Source organism: Castanea sativa, chromosome 2 (assembly GCF_040712315.1).
Source record: "Castanea sativa cultivar Marrone di Chiusa Pesio chromosome 2, ASM4071231v1".
Lineage (NCBI taxonomy): Eukaryota > Viridiplantae > Streptophyta > Magnoliopsida > Fagales > Fagaceae > Castanea > Castanea sativa.
The window spans coordinates 16,581,378-16,604,197 of record NC_134014.1 but is presented as its reverse complement, the minus strand read 5'-3'; the positions used below and the strand labels follow the sequence as shown (position 1 = coordinate 16,604,197).

At 35.5% G+C, this 22,820-nt stretch overlaps 2 protein-coding genes across 3 annotated transcripts; both read right to left on the bottom strand.

The window, feature by feature from the left end:
• Positions 1-7,432: 7,432 nt before the first annotated feature.
• On the bottom strand, positions 7,433-12,938 carry LOC142626280 (protein SIEVE ELEMENT OCCLUSION B-like). Of its 2 annotated transcripts, none has more exons than XM_075800085.1 (7): positions 12,662-12,938; positions 11,380-11,472; positions 10,779-11,224; positions 10,417-10,511; positions 10,163-10,293; positions 8,661-9,119; positions 7,433-8,287 (listed from the first exon to the last, which is right to left on the bottom strand). In XM_075800085.1, exons 1-7 carry the CDS (start codon positions 12,860-12,862, stop codon positions 7,691-7,693), a joined length of 2,022 nt encoding a protein of 673 aa, XP_075656200.1. In that variant the 5' UTR covers positions 12,863-12,938; the 3' UTR covers positions 7,433-7,690. The 2 variants fall into 2 exon arrangements, with proteins under 2 accessions (XP_075656200.1, XP_075656201.1); XM_075800086.1 differs by lacking the exon at positions 12,662-12,938 and adding an exon at positions 12,011-12,302.
• Positions 12,939-16,469: 3,531 nt separating this feature from the next.
• LOC142626279 (protein SIEVE ELEMENT OCCLUSION B-like) lies at positions 16,470-21,135 on the bottom strand. The gene is made up of 7 exons (XM_075800084.1): positions 20,850-21,135; positions 20,241-20,333; positions 19,676-20,121; positions 19,464-19,558; positions 19,236-19,366; positions 17,495-17,953; positions 16,470-17,343 (listed from the first exon to the last, which is right to left on the bottom strand). The coding sequence occupies exons 1-7, from the start codon at positions 21,048-21,050 to the stop codon at positions 16,747-16,749; spliced, it is 2,022 nt and encodes a 673-aa protein (XP_075656199.1). The 5' UTR covers positions 21,051-21,135; the 3' UTR covers positions 16,470-16,746.
• Positions 21,136-22,820: the final 1,685 nt, after the last annotated feature.

Genomic DNA, 22,820 nt, shown 5'->3' with positions numbered 1-22,820 from the left:
AGAAGCCAAAATATTTTATTTGGAGACAAGGGAATCCCATGTCCATTTATCAGTTTTTAGTCGGAAGTGAAGTGCCGGCTAGTTAATTGATAGAGAGGCAAAGAGGAGTGCAATAAGAGCGTCTCCAGAGTCCAGACTCCAGTCCCTCCAAATTTTTATACCATTAATGAACGGTTACTTATAGTTTTTATCTGCTCACTTTTTTAAATGAACTCTCCAATACACTTTCTATTTTTACTCTATTTAATTTAAATATTATCTCTTCATTTATTCTTTATTTTGTTCTCCTTTATTATTTTTTTAATCTTTATTTATGAGTTAAACATAGACATACCACGTTTTAAAGCTATGTATTGCTACAGTACTACTTTCTCCACCATTTATTTTTCACATTCTCATAAGAGAGAGAAAATATCCGTCTTTGGCTTTTCTTCTCCAGCCGATTATTCTTCTTCAACCATGAGATTCTTCTTCTTCAACCATGAGCGTGTAATCTTGTTTTGATGGTAAAAACTCTTCTATTTGCCAAAATCATTTCAAAGCATCAAGGACTATTAGCCCAAAGTATTATAGATCGATCTGGTAATTGTGGGGCTCTGGTTTTGTCAGGTTTTTCGGGTTCCAACGATAGATCAAGAATGTTTTCAAAGACATAGGTGCATGCTTTTGGTTTGAGGACTCTGTGCATGTGGTTGGATTGGGTTAGATCAGCTTCTTGTATATTTTTTTTCCTCTTTTTGATCTAATTTTCCGGATCATTTTTGTGAGAGATAGTTGTGTTGATTTTGTGTTGTTTTTAATGAGAAGATGGAGAGTGAAGAATGAAAGAGAAAAAAGAAAAAAAAAAATTTATTCAATTGGTTGTTTATTTTTAAAGATTATAATGTTTGGAGTTGCCACAGTAAATGCTATGGTATTCTCTTCTTCCATAGAGCTACTGGATCAACTCAAAAAAAATTTAGAGTTAGAGAGGTTGTTGGAAAGTGTTTTTTTGTGTTTTCTCTGTAAAATTGGCTTTAGAGAGGTTAGTGGGACTCCAGCTATAACTAAACTGTTTTATGCCGATGATGTAATGCTCTTTTGCAATGCAAAAGTGTCATAAATGGAGCCTTGGTTAATGTGTTAATAATATAGTGTCTGGTCAGGACTGAGTATTAGTTTTGAGAAGATAGGAGTCTTTTGCTCAAAGGGTGTGCACCCTCAATTTCTAAAGCAAATCAAGAATCCACGGGGAAATAAGAAGATCCAATCTAATGATTGTAGCATAAATTCATATCACATGATTGTAGCATGATTAAATCCTTAATTAAACTAAAATCAAGGAAAATCAATGTCTTGATTTTAGTCTTAATCAAGGATTCTTGTCTCTCCGTGTCAATTTTTTAGACCTATATATGTTCTAGCCAACTCATGATATTTGATTGTAGGCAAACATTCAAATTCAATTATGTGGTTGCTCAACAATGTTTTACCTTGCCAAAACTCTGTTGGTATCACCTCTCATTCTTCTCTATGTTAATGACATAATTATTAATGTTGATGATATTGCAAGAATTCATGCCCTTCAACATTTTCTTAGACTGAATTTTGAGATGAAAGATTTGGGTACCCTAAGATATATACTTCCTTAGCTTTGAGATTATATCCTCTTCCACTGCAAAATATGCATTTTTCCTTCTCTCCAAAGTTGACCTAACTTACTGTAAGATAATTTCTAGTCCATTATAGATCAATGTGAAGCTCAATACCATTAATGGAGAACCTCTTCCTCTTCATACCACTTGTTGTATTGTTGTCCTTCATATTCTCCAACACATCACTTGCACTATTTTCCACGATTCCCACTTTTCCTCTAATCAATCTACCCTTAGAGCACTAGCAATGGGGGTGTAAAATCCCCCCGGTTGCTATTTTACCTTCTAAACCCTTAAAATCATGCTCCATTCGGGTTGGTAAACCCAATTTTTTTAAAATCCTGTGAACAGTGAGGTTGCATATATGCAACCTCACTGTTCAGAGGATGTAAACTTAATATCTTAATATCTTATTCTCTCCCACTTCTCTCTCTTTCATCTGACTCTCCCTCTTCTCTATCTTCACTCTTCTCCCTCCACTCTCTTTTTCTCTCTTCTTCGTTTCTCCATCTTCTCTTTATTCTCTTTGTTTCTCTCTAATTTATCTTTTCTTGTTTGACACATCTTTGGTTGGATCAAATCGGTGGTGTCTGGGTTTCATGGGTGGAGATTTGGTGGTGGATTTCGATGGATTTCAGTGGTGGGTCTCTGTGGTGGATTATAGTGGTGGTTTTTCACCGTGGGCCTCTGTGATTTGCTGTTGTGGGTTTGTGGCAGTTTGCTGCCATGAGTTCTCGCCATCGTGGGTTCCGTTGTTGCTGTTGCCACCGATACTTTTGCACCTGCCGCCGTTGGTTTCGTTGGTGGCGGGTTTTACTCACGGTCTTGGTATGCATTTTGATTTAGATATGGGTTTGCCTTTTAGATTCAGATTTTGTGGGTGTTGTGTGGATTTTGCTTTGATTTTTTTGTGGGTTTTTGGATTCAGATTTTGTGGTGGTGAGGCGGGTTGTTGCCATGGTGATGGTTATTGCTATGGTGGTAGGGTGGGTTGTTGTCGTGGGTCTGTAGGTTCGTGGTTGTAAGAGTTTGCTGTGCTGGTTGGGGTGGGGTTCACTGTGGGTTTGTAGATTCATGATGGTGGCAACAGGTGGTTGCCGTGGTGGTAGGGCTGGGTTTCATTGTGGGTTTGTGGCGGGTGTAGTGGTTTTTGTTGTGGATTCTTTTGTGGGTGAGGGAAGAGAAATGGAGAGAGAGAAAGAAGGAAAAGAGTGAAAGAAAGTAAAAAAAATTATTAAAAAATGAATAGTATTTGTTGTGGTGTGAAAAATAAAAACTGGGATGTGGAGTGTATTGAAAAGTGAGTTGGTATAATAGATAAAGCAGGAATTTAAATGGTAAAATAGAACTTTATACAATCCTCATTGCTAATGCTCTTAGAGCATTCTCATCAGATGTTTCAAAAAAAATGTCATTTTGACACATCAAACAACTACTTTATCATTTTACCACATCATTTTACAATATCCCATTTATCAGATATTTTATCCTTCAATTCTATACATTAAAATAATATTTACTACACATTAAAATAATATATTACCTCCTCCTATCATCATCATCATCATCATCATCAACAACAACAACAATGACAACAACGGCAACACAACCACCACTTCCGCAACAACAGCCACCAACAACCACATCGCAACAACAACCATAGCCACCACTGACACAAACCCACATCCACCAAACCAAACAAACCCACATCCCAAACCCACCACAGGTACAAACCCACATCCACCACCGGCACAAACCCACTTCCACCAAATCAAACAAACCCACATGTCAAATCCACCACCGACACAAACCCACTTCCACCAAATCAAAGAAATCCACATCCCACATCCCACATCCCACATCCCAAATCCACCAAATCAATTATAAAATTAATTACAATGTATCGAACATACACCGAGACATTTTGGGTGGGTTTAAGCTAGAGTTGTGGAGGACGACGAGCAAAGATCGGTGACTGCCTCTGGGCGAGTAAAGTTTCAGATCGGCGAGCTCTGCTTCAGATCGGCGAGTTCCTCCAACGAGTCGCTTTAGATCGGCGAGTCCTTTCAATCGGAATCACCTTCTTCTTCGTGTCAGGAAAAAAAAAAAGAGAAAGAAGCACAGAGAAAGGGAACGGAAAAAAAAAAATAGAACCCAAAGCCAGTGAAGATGCTAGAGAAGAAAGAAGAAGAAAAAGGGAAGAGGGAGTGACTGAACATGAGGAACAGGCAGAGGAAGAAAGAGGGAAAAAGTAAGAGAGAAGAAAGAAAAGTAATAAAAGAAGAAAATGGGTTTGTGGGTCGACAAAAATGGATTTGGATGCTTGTGGATCGGCGCTGGCAACAGAGATCGATACTTATGGGTTGATGGGAATGAGTTTTGGTGCTTGTGGATCAGTGCTAACGGCGAAGATCAATGCTTGTGGGTGCTCGAAGATTAGTGCTTGTGGATTTGGATGCTTGTGGTACTTGTGGTGGAGAGGCGATATGACCGTGAGAGGAGGAAGAAGAAGAACAAGAAGATGCTTGTGGTGGAGAGGTGATTTGATTGTGAGAGGAAGAAGAAGAGGAAATGGAAAGCTTTTGAAGAGGGTGGAGAGCTAAGATTGAGAAAGATCAAATCCTTTGATTTGAGAGATGAGATAAGGACAAAAGAAATAGATAGAGAGATAGGGACAAAAGAAAATATAAAATAAAAAAATTAAAGAAATATTATAATTTAAATAGAATAAATTGTAAAATAAATAAACTGATGTGGGTGTTATTTAAAAATGGTAGTGTAAAGTAGAAAAAGTAGATTCTTATGCTAAAATAGACGGAAAAATTTAGTCTAGCTGAAGCAATTGCTCTAACAATTGGAATGCTATTCGTAGTGCCCATAAGAATGACATTAGTGATCATAGCAAGAATATTGTGATTAGATATCACTTCATATGACATCACCTCTAGCAATGCTTTTTCTAAGAAACCATAACAATGACATTAATGATCGTACCAAGAATACTGAGATTAGTTTTATTTTACTATTTAAACATGTTATAGCCTCTAATGCAATGCAGTTTTCAGATTAAGAAAATTTGTACGTTTGTCTATTTATTCTCTCTATTGGATTCCAGAAATTTATCACCTTTGGATTCAATGAACCCCTCATAGATTTGAGATTTAATACAAAAAACTAATAGTTTAGTTTCTGTTCCATCTAAGAGAGCATAGAGTGTACTTTTTCCAAACTTCTATGACATCACCAAAGTTATAGGTTTAACTTATTAGGTCCCTTATCAATTTTTTTTGGAAGGCTCTTTGGAAGGTAAAGATCAATGCTCGCCGTAAACTTCTGCTATGGAAGAGAGACTAGGAAATCTTACCAACTAAACACACCCTAGTCACTCATATTTACTCATTAAAAAAAATCTTGTACATAGTTGTTACACACACTTGAGTTTTTATAATTAAAAACGTGATTTAAAGTCACATTTTCAGTTTATAAAAACACACAACAATGTGTGAAATAAACACCTCTATTTAGTCAATTGACCAAATTGTGAAAGACTACACCTCTAGCCCAAAAGCCGAAGATGGTGGTTTTTGGCACTTGTCCCTCTTAAATGGGATGGAGTCATGGACTTACCTCTCAAGAAACAGTGGGGAGATCCTACTCTTGTTATTCTCCCTCCTAGGTCATGGGTTTTACAATGGAGTTCCTAGTTATTTTAATAGAGAAAATAAGAAACTAAATTGAAAAATATATATATAGGGAGTCCGTTTGGATAGAACTTATTGCTGAAAACTGAAAACTGAAAACTGAAAATACTGTACAAAAATAATTTTTTAATGTGTAAAAATTACTGTTCATCCCAAAAAGTACTGTTCATTGGCCTAAAATCACTGTTCATGGCCAATGAACAGTGACACATGCGCGTGGAAAAAAAAAAAAAAAAAAAAACTGGCCAGACGTGGACGCAGCCCTCCTATCCAAACGCATTCAGGGTATAATAAAAAGGAGAAGGTTAGAAACTTTATCTACATGCACAACACTCCAAGCACTCTAAACCAGACAGAACCTCAAGAAGGAAAGAGAGAAATCTTAGTTTGCCAACAAGCTCTAAGATTTTGAGGTGCTTTGAATAGTTGATGGATGAGGATATTTAGAGTCCGTTTGGATAGAACTTATTTTGCTGAAACTGAAAACTGAAAACACTGTAGCAAAATAATTTTTAAATGTGTGAATAGTACTGTGGGACCCATTTTTAATGAAAAAGTTGCTGAAAAGTGAAATTTGTGGGACCCATGAACAGTGCATTTGTGCACTGTTCATAGCTGAATAGTCAAATCTTGCGGCTGGGTTTAAAAAAAAAAAAAAAAGGGAAGCAAAACGCGAACGTAGGACGCAGACGTGAGATCCAAACGCCCTCTTATACTAGATGTGGGAGAGGTAGGGATGAGTTTTTGGGCAATGTGGGACTCAGGGAAATATATAGGGTTCTTTGAGTGAAAATCATAAAAGACAAAGTCAACGTGAGTGGGAAAGCAAGTTGGGCCAAAAAAGGAAAGGATTTCAGGGGATCTAGTCCAAGTGTTGATCAACACTTGGTTTAGATCTTCCCTAGATCTTTCCCTTTTCTGTTCCATTTGTTTCCGTTTCAGTTGTGATTTGATTCCTTTCGAATTTCAACTCTATTTTCTAACTTTCTTTGTCCACAAACTCAACAAATCAATTCTAAATATGTTAAATTGGAGGCACAAATTGGGTGTCTACAAAAATGTGCACTGGTTAGAAGTTGATAGACCTTTACACACTTAGAATTCAAAATACTCACACACCACTCTAAGGAAGAGACTCACACTCATAAAGCACACAAAGGAAGAGAATTGGAGAGGGAAGAGGAAGAGAACTCTTTATCTTGTTTTTTCTTCTTCTTTTTTATTTAGAATGGATGAATTGCTATATATAGCCTCCAAGCACTCTCAAAACCTTTATTCTATTTGTTACATAATTATATTTTTTAAAATAAAATAATATTCCTTATGCATTCACTTCATAAACTCCCCACATTCATAAACTCTAGACATGACTTCAAGAAAATCCTCAAATGCTACATAATATAAAAAATGATGCTTTTAGTGAAAGTTATTAAACAAGGTTATCTTATAACACACCCTTTGCAAAGCTCAAGAGGAATCTACATTTCGCCTATTTACTCAATGCCCTTCTGCACAATTTAATGACTTTCTTCTCCTTGGCCAGTCCTGCTAAAATGATTGCTTCTGACAATAATAGTAGAATGGCTAACCTTGCCTCTCAACCTTCATAAAAATTAGCCCTTCCCTCTCTAGAGAACCCAAGTTTACTTTCTTAGCAGATTTCATGACCGATTATATGGTTCTCACCCCACACCTAGCCCTTCTCCCCCTATGCTTAAGTGGGAGATAAACAAAAAAATTTTCAATTACACCAACAAGCGTGGTATTACTTTATCCAATCTAAATTGCTCCCCATTCTCTGGCTAGCACAAAATAAATTTTAACATTTCCATGTAACCATCCAATGGTAACTGTTGTATGATCATTTATGCAAAATCACACATGCGTGGTAAGGCAAAAATGTTTCGTGAGAACCATTTGGCCCTAGACCACCTCTTGGAAAAGCAAAGGTATGAGTGATCTCACTCTCTACTATAATGTGGTGTTCAATGTTTTTTCTTTTTCTTTTGTTCCCCCCAACCCCCCCTCTATTGAAGAGTGAAGCATGATCTTCAAGTAAACGAAAAGAAGCAAAAGAAATTATCAAGTGAACTAGAATTTTAGGAATTAAAAGATATGATAATAAAATTTAAAAACCACAGAATGCCACATAGTAATGCAACATCCATACCGATTACAAACACATTTCCTCTCATAAACCAAAACAAAGGAACAACAAAACCAACAAAACATAGAACAAAAAAGTGGCATCAACGTCATGTCACAAACTCATTTCGCTACTAGCATCTGGTTACCAACGCAACCATGTTATTTAATTTAGTAGCAATACTAGCTAATCCAAAGTAGGGTGGCCACTCAATGAAAACCATTGGCGGCACCATCAATGTGGCAACACTTGAAGCTGATATAAGTCTCCATGACTCGGGGACAGTCGGGGCATTTCATGTTCTCTGGTATTTTACCACTGGCCTTTGGAATGTCAATGCGGCAACAAATGTGAGCAGTGTGAAGAACCTTGTTATGGTACTCTTTGAAAGTGAATTCAAAGCCCTTTTCTCGCACAACCTCCTTCCATTTGTCAAAGTCCTCCAAAACCTTCAAAATAGTTGTCCCATGCCCACTGAGTACCACAGTTGACCCTTTGCTGAGCACAACCCATCCACTCTCATTCTTGAATGATAGCAATTTTTGGATCTCTAGTGCCACAGCGTCTGTATCAGTCTTCCTTTGACTCTTGGAAATGAACAAGCTCTCAATGCCAGTCCAGAAGCGCCCAAGGATGCCAAGATTGTCCTCTCCTTTGCTACCCTTTCCAATGCATAGCAACTCTATGGAAATCTTTGCTTCTTTTATCACCGGATCATTGGCAATAGCAGTTGCTCTTTTAGTGAATTGTTGGATCCATTCGTTGTCCTTGCCTCCATAGAAAAAGATGTACTTTTGGTCCTTGATCTGATTGAACAACATATATGATCAATCCCCAATATTATACGAATGCACATTACCATTATTTTTTTTTTCAAAAAATGTGCATGCAACTATATGACTTCTTTTGGATACATATGCAACTTTTGTGGATACAATATTTGTGACACAATTTTTACTATAATTCTAACATGTGCAACTGTGAGTTGTAGAGAAAAAGTTATGAGTTCATGTGAAAATAATGATTCACTAATCACAATCACATATATTGTAACAATTGTGATAAATTAATGATGTGATACGAGAATAATAGTAGAATAATTTATATTGACAATACATGTGTGCACACGCATAAACACTACACATATATGAATTTATAGATTGGTGGAATGATCTTTACCCAGTTCTCAATATGTGGATGAATTCCAGCTCCTATGGACCCAATCCATTCCCTTGAAGTGGTCAGAGTTTCTTCCCTTGTGACAGTGAAAGGGAAGGCCTTTATTCCCCATACCCTGATCATGTGGAATGCATTGTCACATTCCACCTTTCCTTGAGGGTTCAGCACCACAACTGAGGGCTTACCCGTGAAGTTCCACTTCTCCTTCACGAATCTAATACCTGCAATTGGTGAATAGTACTGCACCACGTACCATGGCATCTTAGAACGAAGGATCTCAAACTTCTTTTTTGAGTCCTCAGTCCATTCATCCACAATTGGGATCCATATAATCTTATATTGATCTTCCTTCTTAATTGTATCATGAATTGGTCTAAGAATTGAAATGTCATCATCAGAAATGTCTAGGCTTGAAATGAATAATAAGACATTCTTCCGCTTCAGCACTTCAATGCTAACCTGTTTGTACCACACAATTATGGGCGTCAAGAAACTTGTGTTAGCACCCACTTCAAGCATGAAAAATACTAGTCGATTTATATATTATTTATCCAAATTACCAGTTAGAGCAATGACACGTAAGTGGAGGAACCAACCCCAAGGTCATAGAATTGTTTGTAATACAATTTTTACAACATAACGTTACATAACATTTATTACGGCAAGCAATTTACCAAATTGGACGTCCCATATTATGGTGTAACAACAAAAGTTTTGGTATGTAACCAAATCGGTCCCAGATTATGGTGGTGTAACATTTGTGAATGCTTTAGCTGATGTCCATTATATTTGTGCAATTTACTCTCAAAATGAGAAATTATTTGATGGAATCCAAAATCCATGTAAACCACACCAAATCAAACAAATACCAGTAATCTCACATCTATTTAAAACAGAGAATTGAAACAAAATGAGATCTTATCCCATTATTGAAACTTAGGTTTCTTGGGTGCAAGAGATTTGATGAAGTGCATTATGATTAGATTAGACATTATGAGTTAATTCCAAAAACCTAAATTCAAACTTTGTTTAGTTTATCAAGAAAAATCTTTTTTTTAATACAAAATAAAAATTCTACTCTATCTATTAATCTTAATATATATATGTACGAAACTTTCTTCTGAAGACATAAACCCCGGCCCTTTACCCCTCACATCCTACAGCACTTACACTTGTGGAGTGACCACCGCACCAAGCATGCGCGGTAATATCAAGAAAAATCTTTTAATACTCACATTTCACACAAATGATAAGTCCTACTATAAATAATTAGTGAGATTCCTATTACATAAATGGAAAGATTATTTTATTTTTTAAAAGTATTGTATATTTTCTCATTTAGTACTCAATTTCTATTAACTTGGGGATCAAATAAATTTTTTTTTATCCGCAAGAAGCAATCAAACAATTGAATCATCTATTGGGAAATTATTTATAAAAAATAAAATAAAATAAAAAATAACAAACAAACAAACACCGTATATTCTTGAAAGGGCATATACCGGTTTCTTGGTAGAACCATCAATAAGGGGCTGCACATTGTCCTTGGTATAAATTAGTCCCTTAAATATCTCCATAATCTCTGTAGGGGTTCGGAAAACCTTCACCAGCTTCCAGTAAGCCTCTATCACCTCTGCAGTGAACCAAGACCTTTCTTCATTATAGTAGTCTATATTTTGAGGCAATGAACTTTTTCAATGTACAATGCATGAAATGAAGCTTGCATCCGTACAAATGGAACCACCAAGACACTAACCTATTTGTTGTCTGATAATTGTTATCTGCCTCTTAAGCTTGGTGACGATGTAATTGAGTTTCTGAGAAAAGGGGGATAGTTCCGGTTTCTTGTTCCTGGAAATTGACACTAGTAATAAGATGGTGTATACCAAAAAACTGTTTTTTTTTTTTTTTTTTTTGAATTATACCAGGCAACTGTATTAGCGTATTAGGCATGAGGCTAGACACTATTATATAGATTTAACATAAACAAGATGTAATAAAAACGTCCTTTCTAAGGTATATAATCATAAGCATTTTAGCAAGCCTTAAGATTGTGATATGGAAAAGGTTTTCAATTAAGTATTGGGGCATATCATATTGGCTTGGATAAGAACTTACTCATCGTTAATGAGGCAACAAAACTGAGTCGTGCTAGCCACGACAGTTACAATTGCCCAATAAACATCCACTGGGATGTGCTCCACGCCTGTTGATAATGCTGGTACATCCTTTGTGTCATAATTTGATAGCTTCTCCAACTCAAAGATGCATTCAATCACTTCCAGTGTGGCTTTGATCACATTGTTAAGCTCAATAAGTGATTGCCTACGCTTCTGCAAGGTTGGACGCTTCAAGAGGATAGGTACCCGCCTCAAGGTTCCCACTGATTTGGCTAGTTGGTCCGATGCCGTAGCTTGGGCAATTTGCCAGAATTCCCCATAATCCAAAGCAAAAGCTGCAAGAGTTAACACTGCCTTTGTATCCCAGGAATAGTTTGATAGCTTGTTAAGTATTGTGAGAGCTGTTTTGTGAGCAATTTCTTCACCAGGGGCCTTGCATTGCATCTGACATTATATATTCATCAATAAAAAAAAAAAATTATGTGACTGACCAAAATAAAATAAAAACCATGAGTGTCCTTAATTATTAGAGTCTTAAACGGTTGTACCACACTTTGGGTAAGGGGGAAAAAACATTCTGTGTAACTACTGGTAATTACCTCACAGGAAATATTCTTGAGTGCACATATGGGTGGACTAAAACTTGCTTTGGGGGTCTTCTCCTCCAAGTCTTCAACAGTTACTTGAGTACCCTGCAGTGAGTTGCGAGTGATTAGGAAAATAAAAAATAAAAATAAAAAAACATGAGGGGAAAAAACAAAGAAGGTAAGAATTAGAGATTCTAACCTGAAAATCACTCTACTTAAAACACTATTAGGTATTTACAATGAAAATAAATCATTTAATACAAATAATGACCTTTTTATCTGATTTTTAAAACTTACCTAATATTTTTAAATCGGGTGAATTGTTTTTATTGACTAGGAGTAACATGTCACATATATTTTGGAAAGTCCATATAAATTACTCTTCTTTGAATGGTGGTAGAATGACTAGAATCTACCATAAATTTAAATAGAAATTCCTATTATTATGTCAGAAAAAAGAGTATATGCTCACGCCATTGTACTAAATAAATACTCTACATCCATCTTCTCCATTCACCCAAAATAGAAAATAAAATATAAATAAATAAATAAAATAGTCCTCGTTTTCTAATAAGCAAAGACATTTCAACAAAACAACGACAATGGGCAACCAATGGCTAAACAAGAGGTGAGGAAAGGAGACCTGCTTCTTGTCCGGCTGTCCCCAGAGTACGTATCTTAACACTTGAGTCCCAGGGAAAACCCATGAGTCTTCATGGTCTCCCCTTTGCTTGTTTAAAATAATAAAAAAGTAAAAGGGAAAAAAAATTATTCTTTTACATTCTTAAAATACACTTTATACACAAAATGTTCGCACTTCTATACCAAAAAAAATATCCTTATATTTTAATAATTAATATTTGTATTTATTATATGATGATTGATGACACTGATGAATATGAAAAGTCAATTGAAAAGAATGAGACAAGTATTTCAATTTTCAAGAGTGTGGAAGAATAATTTTGAAAAACTATAAATTAAATAAATTAACCATAAAGGTTGGACCAACTAGCTAGCTAAATTGCTGAAATTCTCTAATTAACCAATTTGGTATATTGGTAGTGGACTAATAAGGTGTGAAAACTGTAAGTGTAACCCAAACATAAATATTAAATTATGTGTAATACACTTATATTTAAAATGTGACTTAAATCATGATTTTTATTTGAAAATCGTGACTTCAAGTTATGTATTTAGTACATTTTTAATGTGTATATAAAGATATGTGCAACAAATAGCGAGTAATAAATACTATTCTTAAATTATTGTTCAAAAGAATAAGTTGGTACTGTACCAGCACCACATTATCAACGATGACAGTGGCACGCTTAAGGATGTTCTCGACGATGATGAAAAGAGATTCAACATCAAACTTTTCATCATTATGGACATGGGTTGAATAAATTTGGTTCAGGATCTCTTGCTCAGACAAGGTAAACAAGCTCAGGCCACCCTTTTTGGATTGCTGTGAAGAGCCTAGGGCGTTGCTGGTCATATTGTTGTGTTACACAAACGAAGATGGGGTAGAATCAGAGCCCTTTGGCTAGCTTAGGACTATAAGGGAAAGTGGCAAAGATGGTTTGTGTTATTGCACTCAGCTACCCATGTCCATTTATAGAGCCATAAGAGTCGGGGGGCAAATGGTAATTACGTGCGATGCAAAGACTCGGTGAAGTAGACTCATATGTCTATACTCTGAGTCCGTTTGGATAGAACTTATTGCTGAAAACTGAAAACTGAAAACTGAAAACACTGTACAAAAATAATTTTTTAATGTGTAAATATTACTGTTCATCCCAAAAAGTACTGTTCATTGGCCTAAAATCACTGTTCATGGCCAATGAACAGTAACACATGCGTGTGAAAAAAAAAAAAAGGCCAGACGTGGACGCAACTGTGCTATCCAAACGCCCTCTCTATATTCAAATTTTTTTTTTTGGCTGATTATACTCTGTATTCAATTATTCCTCACTTTATGTGGTAACTAATAAAGGGAAATTTTGGACACTCAAAACGTAAATATCGGTTTAGATTACATTATTACAAGATTACAAAACTATATGATGTGAACGTGTGATAGTTATTTTAATCACGTGCAAGAATATTTCTCTCTCTCTCTCTCTCTCTCTTTTGTCTCATCTTATCATGTACAGCATTTTTAGCACTCTTCAAATATTTTATAATTTTCACTTATGCTGGATTTTTTTGGGACCTAACGGTTGCATTAGATTTTTAGCGAGATGTCACAACAGTTGATGGTAGACTGAAAGCTTTACAGCTAAAATGTCACTAGATAAATGCAGTGTGTGAACCCCACCTTGTCGGGATCTAAACCATGGGTAAGGATAAGATCTCTTCTAGATAAGAAAACAGAGGTCGATCTTCAAATGCGAGATGGGTCCAAGAAGGCGAGGGAGGCGATGAAACCGTGAGGACAAAAGAAATTAATGATGATATTTTATGTATTTTTAATTTAGGAATAAACTGCAATATCTGTTTATCTTCTTCTTTTTTTTTTTTTTTTGCTGAATCCGAAATATTTGTTTCTCAAAAAAAAAAAAAAAAAAAAACTGCAATATCATAAATATTTGAACAAATGTATTAACTAACATCATTTTGATTAATACCTAACGGTTAAAAAACCACTCTACTATGTTAGGGTTTAGGACTCACCTGTGCCAAGATTAACCAATTTTAACCAAGTCGTTAATTATTCCAATTATGCAATAATTCTCAATTGAATAAGTCACATAGAATAGATCATACTAGGAAAAATGATGGTGATCCAGAAAAAACCAATTGAACAAATTTTCTGATACTAAAAAAACTCTAGAGGAATTTCACCTAAAACAAAATCCTTATAATAAAATGGAAGTTTATACGAGAGACATAACTCTACATCTATAACTATCTTCTGTAGTACTTACTAATGTGGCATATGTAGCTTTAAATCCATAGACTCTTTTATTATGGAGCTTGTTGCAATTGAACTTCCACTCACAATTATGTCATGTAAGCCAATTATGTTCCTAGTGGATGGCATTAGGGGTATGCATGGGTCGAGTTGAGGGAATTTTTTGACCCAACCCACTATGGTGGGTCAAAAAAACTTCAACACAACCCATCACATATGTTCAACCCAACCCACATGGATCGGGTTGGCTCGGGTTGAACTCATGGGTTGGACATTTATTATTATTATTATTAAATTGAACCCATATATATTTTTTATTAATTATATATATTAAAGAAAGTAATAGGATTTTATATTATATATGTTTGTAGGAATTGATGAAGTGCTCTACAGCTGGATTTTAACTTAAAAAAATTATTAAATATATAATATATTTTAAATATATATTAAAATATGGGCGGGTCAAGTCGGGTTTGGTGGGTTTGTAATTTTATGACACAAACCTAACCCAACCAGCTACAAAAAAAAAAAAAAAAAAAAAAAAATTATAACCCAACCCAACTCACCAAGCCCTAAAAACCGACCCAACTCGACGGGTTGGGTCAGGTTGGGTCGGGTTTGGCAGGTCGGTAGGTTTTCTGCACACCCCTAGATGGCATAAGCAGAAACAAACCATAGTCTTAAAAATCAAAATAGTCAAAGAACCAAAAATATGTTCGGTTTTTGGTTGAACCGATGGTTTTTATGGTTAAAATGCCGGTTTTTACCGAACTGATTACTAATTCCCAATTCAATCGGTATAGCTGTTCATCAATCTAATTTTTAAAACTATGAAATAAACAACTATTTTAAAAAAAAAAAATTAATGATGTGAAGGCAAGACAATCCTCACATTGGCGTGTCATCAAGAATATTTATTTATTTATTATTATTATTATTATGTGAAAAGTGGTAGAACCCACCGTAAGACTTGATCTTCAAGTACATAATAATCTGTGTTGATTGAGGGAAAGTGAGGGAGAACATATAGGAGTAGGGATGGCCATGAGTAGGGTATGGATCGGGTATACCCATAGCCTACCCAAAAAGTTTACCCATGGATACCCGAATATCAATATCCATTAATATCCATACCCGAATCTTACCCGGATATATTATCCATGGATATCCATACCCTACCCGAAACCCATTTATTTATTTTTTATTATAATTTTTTAAAATAAATTCAAATACAGCAACTTCTTCGTCAATCCCATTTTTGTCTTTTTATCCTTAAATTCTCAATCTCTCTCTTCACTACCGCACCGTTTCTGTTCATATCTTTTCTTTTTTTTTTCCCACAGTTTCTCGAGAAACAAACAGAGTGATAGAGAGAAGCTGAGTCAACCCTTTCTCTTCCTCCTACAACCCTTCTCTCATCTTTTCCATGATTTCGAGGTCGGCGAGAATGGAGCGATGTCGACGGATTTCGAGGTCGGCGAGATCGACGAGGGTTTCGATCGGCGAGATCTCCAACCCTTGCCTCCATGATTGGCAGCTCAAGTACTGGAAAAGTCAAGATGTTTTGGGAAGAGGTAGTACAACAAGATGGTGGCATGGACGAGCTGCCAATCACGGAGTCAAATGAATCCCTAGGCATGGACGAGCTCTTAGCTGTGTTAGGTTACCAAGTTCGAGCTTCAGACATGGCCGAGGTTGCCTAGAAGCTCGAATTGCTCGAGGATTTGATGGGAAATGCTCAAGGTGATGGCCTCTCTCATCTCGCCACTGAGATCGTCCATTACAACCCTTCTAACCTTAATGCCAGAGAGAGTGTAGTGACGGTGAGAGAGGTTTTTTTTTTTTTTTAAATACAGGTCAGATTTGGATAATATCCATACCCTACCCGAACAATTCGGGTAATATCCATACCCTACCCGGTTAAGCTCTACCCATGAAGAACCGGGTATTACCCGAAACATTTGAATCGGGTAGGGTTAGATATCCATTACCCAATAGGTATGGCCATCCCTAGATGGGAGTAGAGTAGCGTTAGTCAAAAATTAGCCTAATTTTTAACTAACTCTACTCTATTCTCCTTTGCTCTCCCTCCCTCCCGGCCCCTTAATTCAAACAGCCCCTTAAAGAAGCAATTAATATAAGGAATTAGACTTGAGAAGAAAGCAAAAGATATGGTAGAAAAATGTAAAAACCAGAAGAATTCCACTTTTGTTAATGCAACATCCATACCGCAGGATTACACACATTCCTTCTCATAAGTCATAAACCAGAAGAAAGTAACAACACAAGTCATAACATACAATACAAAAGTGGCATCAGATCACATCACACCAAAACATAAATATTTAAACCCCATGCATGTCACATCTCATTTTTGCTGCTAGCATAAGGTTACCAACGTAACCACATTATTTAATTTAATACTTGTTTTGCAACCCTAGGTAATCCGAAGAAGAGGTAGCCACTTAATGCAACCCATTGGCCGTACCATCAATGTGGCAACACTTGAAGCTGATATATGTTTCCATGATGCGTGGACAGTCAGGGCATTTCATGTTCTCTGGTATTTTCCCACTGGTGCTTGGAATGTCAATTCGGCAACAAATGTGAGCAGTGTGAAGAACCTTGTTATGGTACTCTCTGAATATGACTTCGAAGCCCTTTTCACGCACAAGCTCCTTCCATTTGTCCAAGTCCTCCAAGACCTTCAAAATTGTTGTTCCATGCCCACTGAGTACCACGGTTGAACCTTTGCTAAGCACAGCCCACCCACTCTCATTCTTGTAAGAAAGCAATTTCTGGATTTCTAATGACACAGCGTCTGTCTCGGTCTTCCTTTGAGTCTTGGAAATGAACAAGCTCTCAATACCAGTCCAAAATCGCCCAAGGATTCCCGCATTGTCTTCTCCTTTGGTGCCCCTTCCGACGCAGAGCAACTCAATGGAAATTCTAGCTTCCTTTATCACTGGATCATTGGCAAGGGCAGTTGCTCTTTTAGTAAATTGTTGGATCCACTCGTTGTCTTTGCCTCCATAGAAAAAGATGTACTTTTGGTCCTTAATCTGATTTAACAACATATTTCAAATGTAAATATTATTCGGATGCACATTACAAACTTTTCTCAAAATGTACATGTATGATTGTATGTGACAATGTGTGTGTGCGCGTGCATGAGCACACACGTGCATTAAGAGATTGGTTAAATGATCTTACCCAGTTCTCAACACTTGGATGAACTCCAGCTCCAATGGATCCAATCCATTCCTTTGAAGTAGTTAGAGTTTCTTCCACTGTGCTAGTGAAAGGGTAGGCCTTAATTCCCCATACCCTAATCATGTGCATTGCATTCTCGCATTCCACCTTCCCTTGATGGTTCAAAACCACAACGGTGGGCTTGCCCTTGAAGTGCCACTTCTCCTTGATGAATCTAATGCCTGCTATTGGTGAATAGTACTGCACCACATACCATGGCATCTTAAACCGCAAGATCTCAAACTTCTTTTGCAACTCCTCGGTCCATTGCTCCACAATTGGGATCCATACAATCTTATACTGGTCTTCCTTCTTAATAGTATCATGAATTGGTCTAAGAATTGAAATGTCTTCTTCGGTAATGTCTAGACTCGAAATGAACAATAAGACATTCTTCTTCTTCAACACGTCAATGTTAACCTGTTTGTGCCACACAAATTATAGGTGTCAAAAAATTTGTATCACTCCATTTCAAACATGAAATGTAAGATATGACTCTTGACTTATCGATTTTCACATTGTGTTCAGCCAAACTACAATTTATGGTATGGTAAGTGTAGGTATTATAAAGTTATATTTGTGTGTAGTAGATAAAATTTTAAGAGTACTCCATAAATTTACAATATAATTAAATATTTAAAAACATACACTACTTTAAGAAGGTGGGGGAAAATTAGAGCATTAATCCCCAAATAAAATACCATGCCAGTATATAAATATATATATATATATATATTTATATTAATGACCTAAAATTAAATTAAAAAATACTAAATCTTTAAAATAACATCAACAAAACAAAAAAAATCTTCAATGAGATTGTAAAACATATCAAATGTTATGCGAGCATTATTTGTTATTTGAGTTGTGCTCTCGAAAAAATTTAAAATCATCTTATTTTGCATCATAATTTTGCCACAATTTTAATGTAACAATCTATTAATAAAAAAATAAAAATGGATGAATCTATGCGAAGGTGAGAGTTATAAGGGTGTCTGGTTTATGTTTTCAAACCATCATTTTCAGTTTTTAAATAACATTACACATATTTTCATACATTTTTTCAATCACATACATTTTTACAAATATTTTCAAATAATAATTTTCTATTTTTAAATATACGATCATATGACACCAGGCCCCACCTACTCTCACAAAAATATCGGGCCCATGCCTAGCTATGATGAGCCCCCACAGCCACAGCCTATAATATAATAATTTTCGCTCACACCCACTCCTGCCCTTTTCTGTTTCTTGTGCTGTGCCCTTGAGTTGTCACATATTGCCCATTAGCTTCTTTTTCTTTTTCTTTTTCACTCTCTTAATCTGAAGTCTTTTAGGGGAATTAACTCTGGAAACTGTAAAATTATTAGAACCTTGATTTCGTATGGTCATGGGTGCAAGGGTTTCGGATAAAATACGTGTTGAAAAGAAGACTAGACATATAGGTGGTGATTTCGAAGCCTTATTTATTCACCAAAAAACAAAGCCTGAATTCGAAATTTTAGAGTAGTCTTAAATGTTTAACAAACATCTTCGCTCACTTTTTAACAACGTGCATGGGGAATCAAAAAGTTCTTTTTTTTCTTTTTTACTTAGTAAAAACAAAAATTCTTTGTTTTTATCTTTCTTTTTCCTGCCAAGTAAATGAAAAAAAATTAGTGTAAAAAACCTTTAGAGCAGTCTGTGATTTAGTGCATACCGGTTTTTTAGTAGAACCATCAATGAGAGGCTGCACACTGTCCTTGGTATAGATCAGTCCCTTAAATACCTCCATGATCTCCGTAGGGGTTCGAAAAACCTTTACCAACTTCCAGTAAGCCTCTGTCTCCTCTGCATTTAACCAAAATCTTTCCTCATTATACCCAATACATGCAAGGAAGCATGGCTTGCATTATATACACAAGTAAAACAACCAAAAAAATCTAACCTATTTGTTGTCTGATAATTGTTATCTGCCTCTTAAGCTTGGTGACAATGATATTGAGTTTCTGAGAAAACGGGGATAGTTCTGGTTTCTTTTCCCTGAAATTAATGAGATTTAATTACTTATACCACTATTTAACTAAAACTTGTAAGGCAAAGTTCCATTCAAAAAATAAAATAAAATAAAAAGTAATTTTGGCTTGGATTAGAACGTACTCATCGTTAATGAGGCAACAAAGCTGAGTGGTGCTAGCTACAACAGTCACAATAGCCCAATAAACATCAACTGGGATATGTTCCATGCCTGTTGATAATGCTGGTACATCTTTTACGTCATGGTTTGATAGCTTCTCTAACTCAAAGACGCATTCAATCACTTCAAGTGTGGCTTTGATCACATTGTTAAGCTCAATAAGTGCTTGCTTATGTTTCTGCAGTGTTGGGCGCTTTAGGAGGATAGGTACTCTCTTCAAGGTTCCTACTGATTTGGCAAGTTGGTCCGATGACTGAATCTGGGCAAGCAGCCAGAATTCCCCATAGTCCAAAGCAAAAGCTGCAAGGGTTAACACTGCCTTTGCATCCCAGGAATAGTTTGACAATTTGCTGAGTATTGAGAGTGCTGTTTTGTGAGCAATTTCTTCCCCTGGGGCCTTGCATTGCATCTGACAAATTGTATTCATCATTAAACAAAATATTCATATGGGTAACTCAAAAAAATAATAACCCATCAGAGACTTTGAGTAGGGAAAAAAAAAATTGCTGTGTAACTACTAGCAATTACCTCACAGGAAATTTTCTTGAGTGTACATATGGGTGGACTAAAACTTGCTTTTGGGATCTTCTCCTCCAAGTGTTCAACTGTTGCTTGGGTACCCTGCAGTTAATTCACAGTAATTAGGAAGTGGAATTTTCTTCTTTTTAAAAAAAAAAGGAGAAAGAGATGTAAAATATTTATATTTACAAAAAAAAAAATTTTAAACACAAAAACTTCAAACTGAAAATGACTTCCTCTCATCTCTATGTCCTGTACGAGACAACGATAATGGGAAAATTTGAGTCCAACGGAAAATGACCTCTTGTCCGGCTTTTTTTTGGAGCAACGTGCCTTAAGATTCTAGTCCCATATAAAATCCATGAGAGATATAATGGTCTTACCATTGTTTGTCATAAAAAATAAACGAAGTGGAAAAATAAAAATAAAAAGTTTAACTGAACTAGACTGAAATGGTAGGACCAACTAGCTAACTAAGTTGCTGAAAGTCTATAATTAAAAACTGTAAAAAAAAAAAAATTAAGATGGAATTATGTTTCCATTAGTGCATTTCAAGTTTCAACATTCAGATCCAAATTTATAAACATTTTCTTAAAAAGGAAAAAGTTGGTACTATACCAGCACTATATTGTCAACGACGACAGTGGCTCGCTTAAGGATGTTCTCGACAATGATGAAAAGAGATTCAACATCAAACTTTTCATCATCATGGACATGGGTTGTATAAATTTGGTTCAAGATCTCATGGTCGGACAAGGTAAACAAGCTCAGGCCACCCTTATTGGTTTGCTGTGAAGAACCTAGGACCAAGCTGGCCATGTTTTTGTGTCACGCAAAAGAAGGTGGGTTAGAAGAGAACCAGGGCTCTTTTGGCTTAGGATAGTAGGAAAATGGCTTATGTGATTGCAGTGTGAGGCGCACGTCCATTTTTATGGAGCCATGAGAGGGGTAAATGGTAATTATCTGAGATGCCATGACTCGATGTTTGCGTCCACGATTGGGATTTTCCGTTTCAGACTTTTTTTTTTTTTTTTTTTTTCGCCCACATGTTTCAACTAGGGGACAAGATACTGTTTATGCACAGTAATACACGGTTCATATACTGTTTCAGTATTTTTTTTATTAAAAATAGGGTCCGCACTACTATTAATTAATTTAAAATTTATTTCGCTACCGTGTTTTCAGTTTTTAGTTTTAACTGTATTTTGACGGAGTAAATGATAGTCTACTCATTTGTTTATATCAAAATCACTTTATGTATGGTAAACAATAAGTGCCTTTTTGGACCCCAACAAAAAAAAAAAAAAAAACCCGAAACTTCTCTTGTGGTTCATTTCGATAAACTTAGAATAACCACAAACCACCTCGTGGATAGTCTTTTAAAATATAAAAAGTGTTTAATTTTACAAATTTTAACCCAAAACCCCCACATTAATCTTTGTAAAAATGTCTAAATTTACACAATAGTTTTTTAAATGAACAGTAACCGTACATATATACACGGTTTTTGTTCATCGTGTAAATAATTTTTTTATTCTTTTTTTCTCTCTCCTCACCTTCTTTTTCTCATTTCCTTTCTCAAATCACTCTCAGGGTTACTATTCACAGTGTTAAAGAAATTAATATTTTATTTGAATAAATGTGTATAATAGACAAACTGATATGGGTGTTTTGTAAAAATAGGTGTGTAAAATAGAAAAAATAGGTTTTAAATGTGCATAATAGAAAAAATTTTACACATACTAATGTGGATGCTCTAACACAAGATTTATCCATGCCTTATCAAAAAAAAAAAAAAAGATTTATCCGTGAATATGTTTGAATGTTGATAGTGACTTTAAACATGTGCATTGTGCAATATTACTTTAATCATAAATTTCGAATTTCAATATCAAAATGCACATAAGAAGATGTGCTAAACGGCTAAACCACTTGAGTCAAATTATTAGAAGTTGTTTGTCGGACTTTAATCATATCGATAATCCAAACCACTGGGCATGATGGCCATGGACAACGGTTTTTTCTTAGAAATTGACAAGTTAAATTCATATCGCTGGTAACATTGCAAACGGCATTAAAAATGACAATGTTAACTTACAGTGCATTCTTAATATGGATTTTTGGGTCTTTTTATTTTTTTTTTTATTGGGTCTCATCCTATTATCTTGTGTAGAGCAATTTTGGTAATTCAAAGATTAATTAAGACTTTCACAAGTAACATTGCAAACGATGATTTATCCAATGCATTCGTTAATCTGGGCTTATATATACTGTTTCTTCTTTTTTATTTTTCATCTTATTATGTACATCTTTTTTATTTAAATTAATGTAGAGCATTTATTTTATAGAGAATTTTGATTACTCTTCATATTCCTTTCATACCACAAAACTTAATTCCATGGTATATGTATGTTCTAACATACTTATTATGAATTGAATAACATTATATATATTAAAACAAATATCCCAAAAATGAGAAAAATATATGATTTGTTAAAAAACAACATAACATTACAATTTACATTACCCTAGACCTGTAACATAAACTTGATTGGTCTCTCTTCCTATACACTATATCAAGGGAACAAG

Coding starts and splice junctions, on each gene's coding strand:
- LOC142626280 (XM_075800085.1), bottom strand. CDS start 12,862: ATGACCAGCAACGCCCTAGGCTCTTCACAGCAATCCAAAAAGGGTGGC. Junction 11,473..12,661: donor TCGTTGATAATGTGGTGCTG/GTACAGTACCAA, acceptor AACTCACTGCAG/GGTACTCAAGTAACTGTTGA. Junction 9,120..10,162: donor ATGGTTCTACCAAGAAACCG/GTATATGCCCTT, acceptor TGGTACAAACAG/GTTAGCATTGAAGTGCTGAA.
- LOC142626279 (XM_075800084.1), bottom strand. CDS start 21,050: ATGGCCAGCTTGGTCCTAGGTTCTTCACAGCAAACCAATAAGGGTGGC. Junction 19,367..19,463: donor AATTATCAGACAACAAATAG/GTTAGATTTTTT, acceptor GGTTAAATGCAG/AGGAGACAGAGGCTTACTGG. Junction 17,954..19,235: donor ATGGTTCTACTAAAAAACCG/GTATGCACTAAA, acceptor TGGCACAAACAG/GTTAACATTGACGTGTTGAA.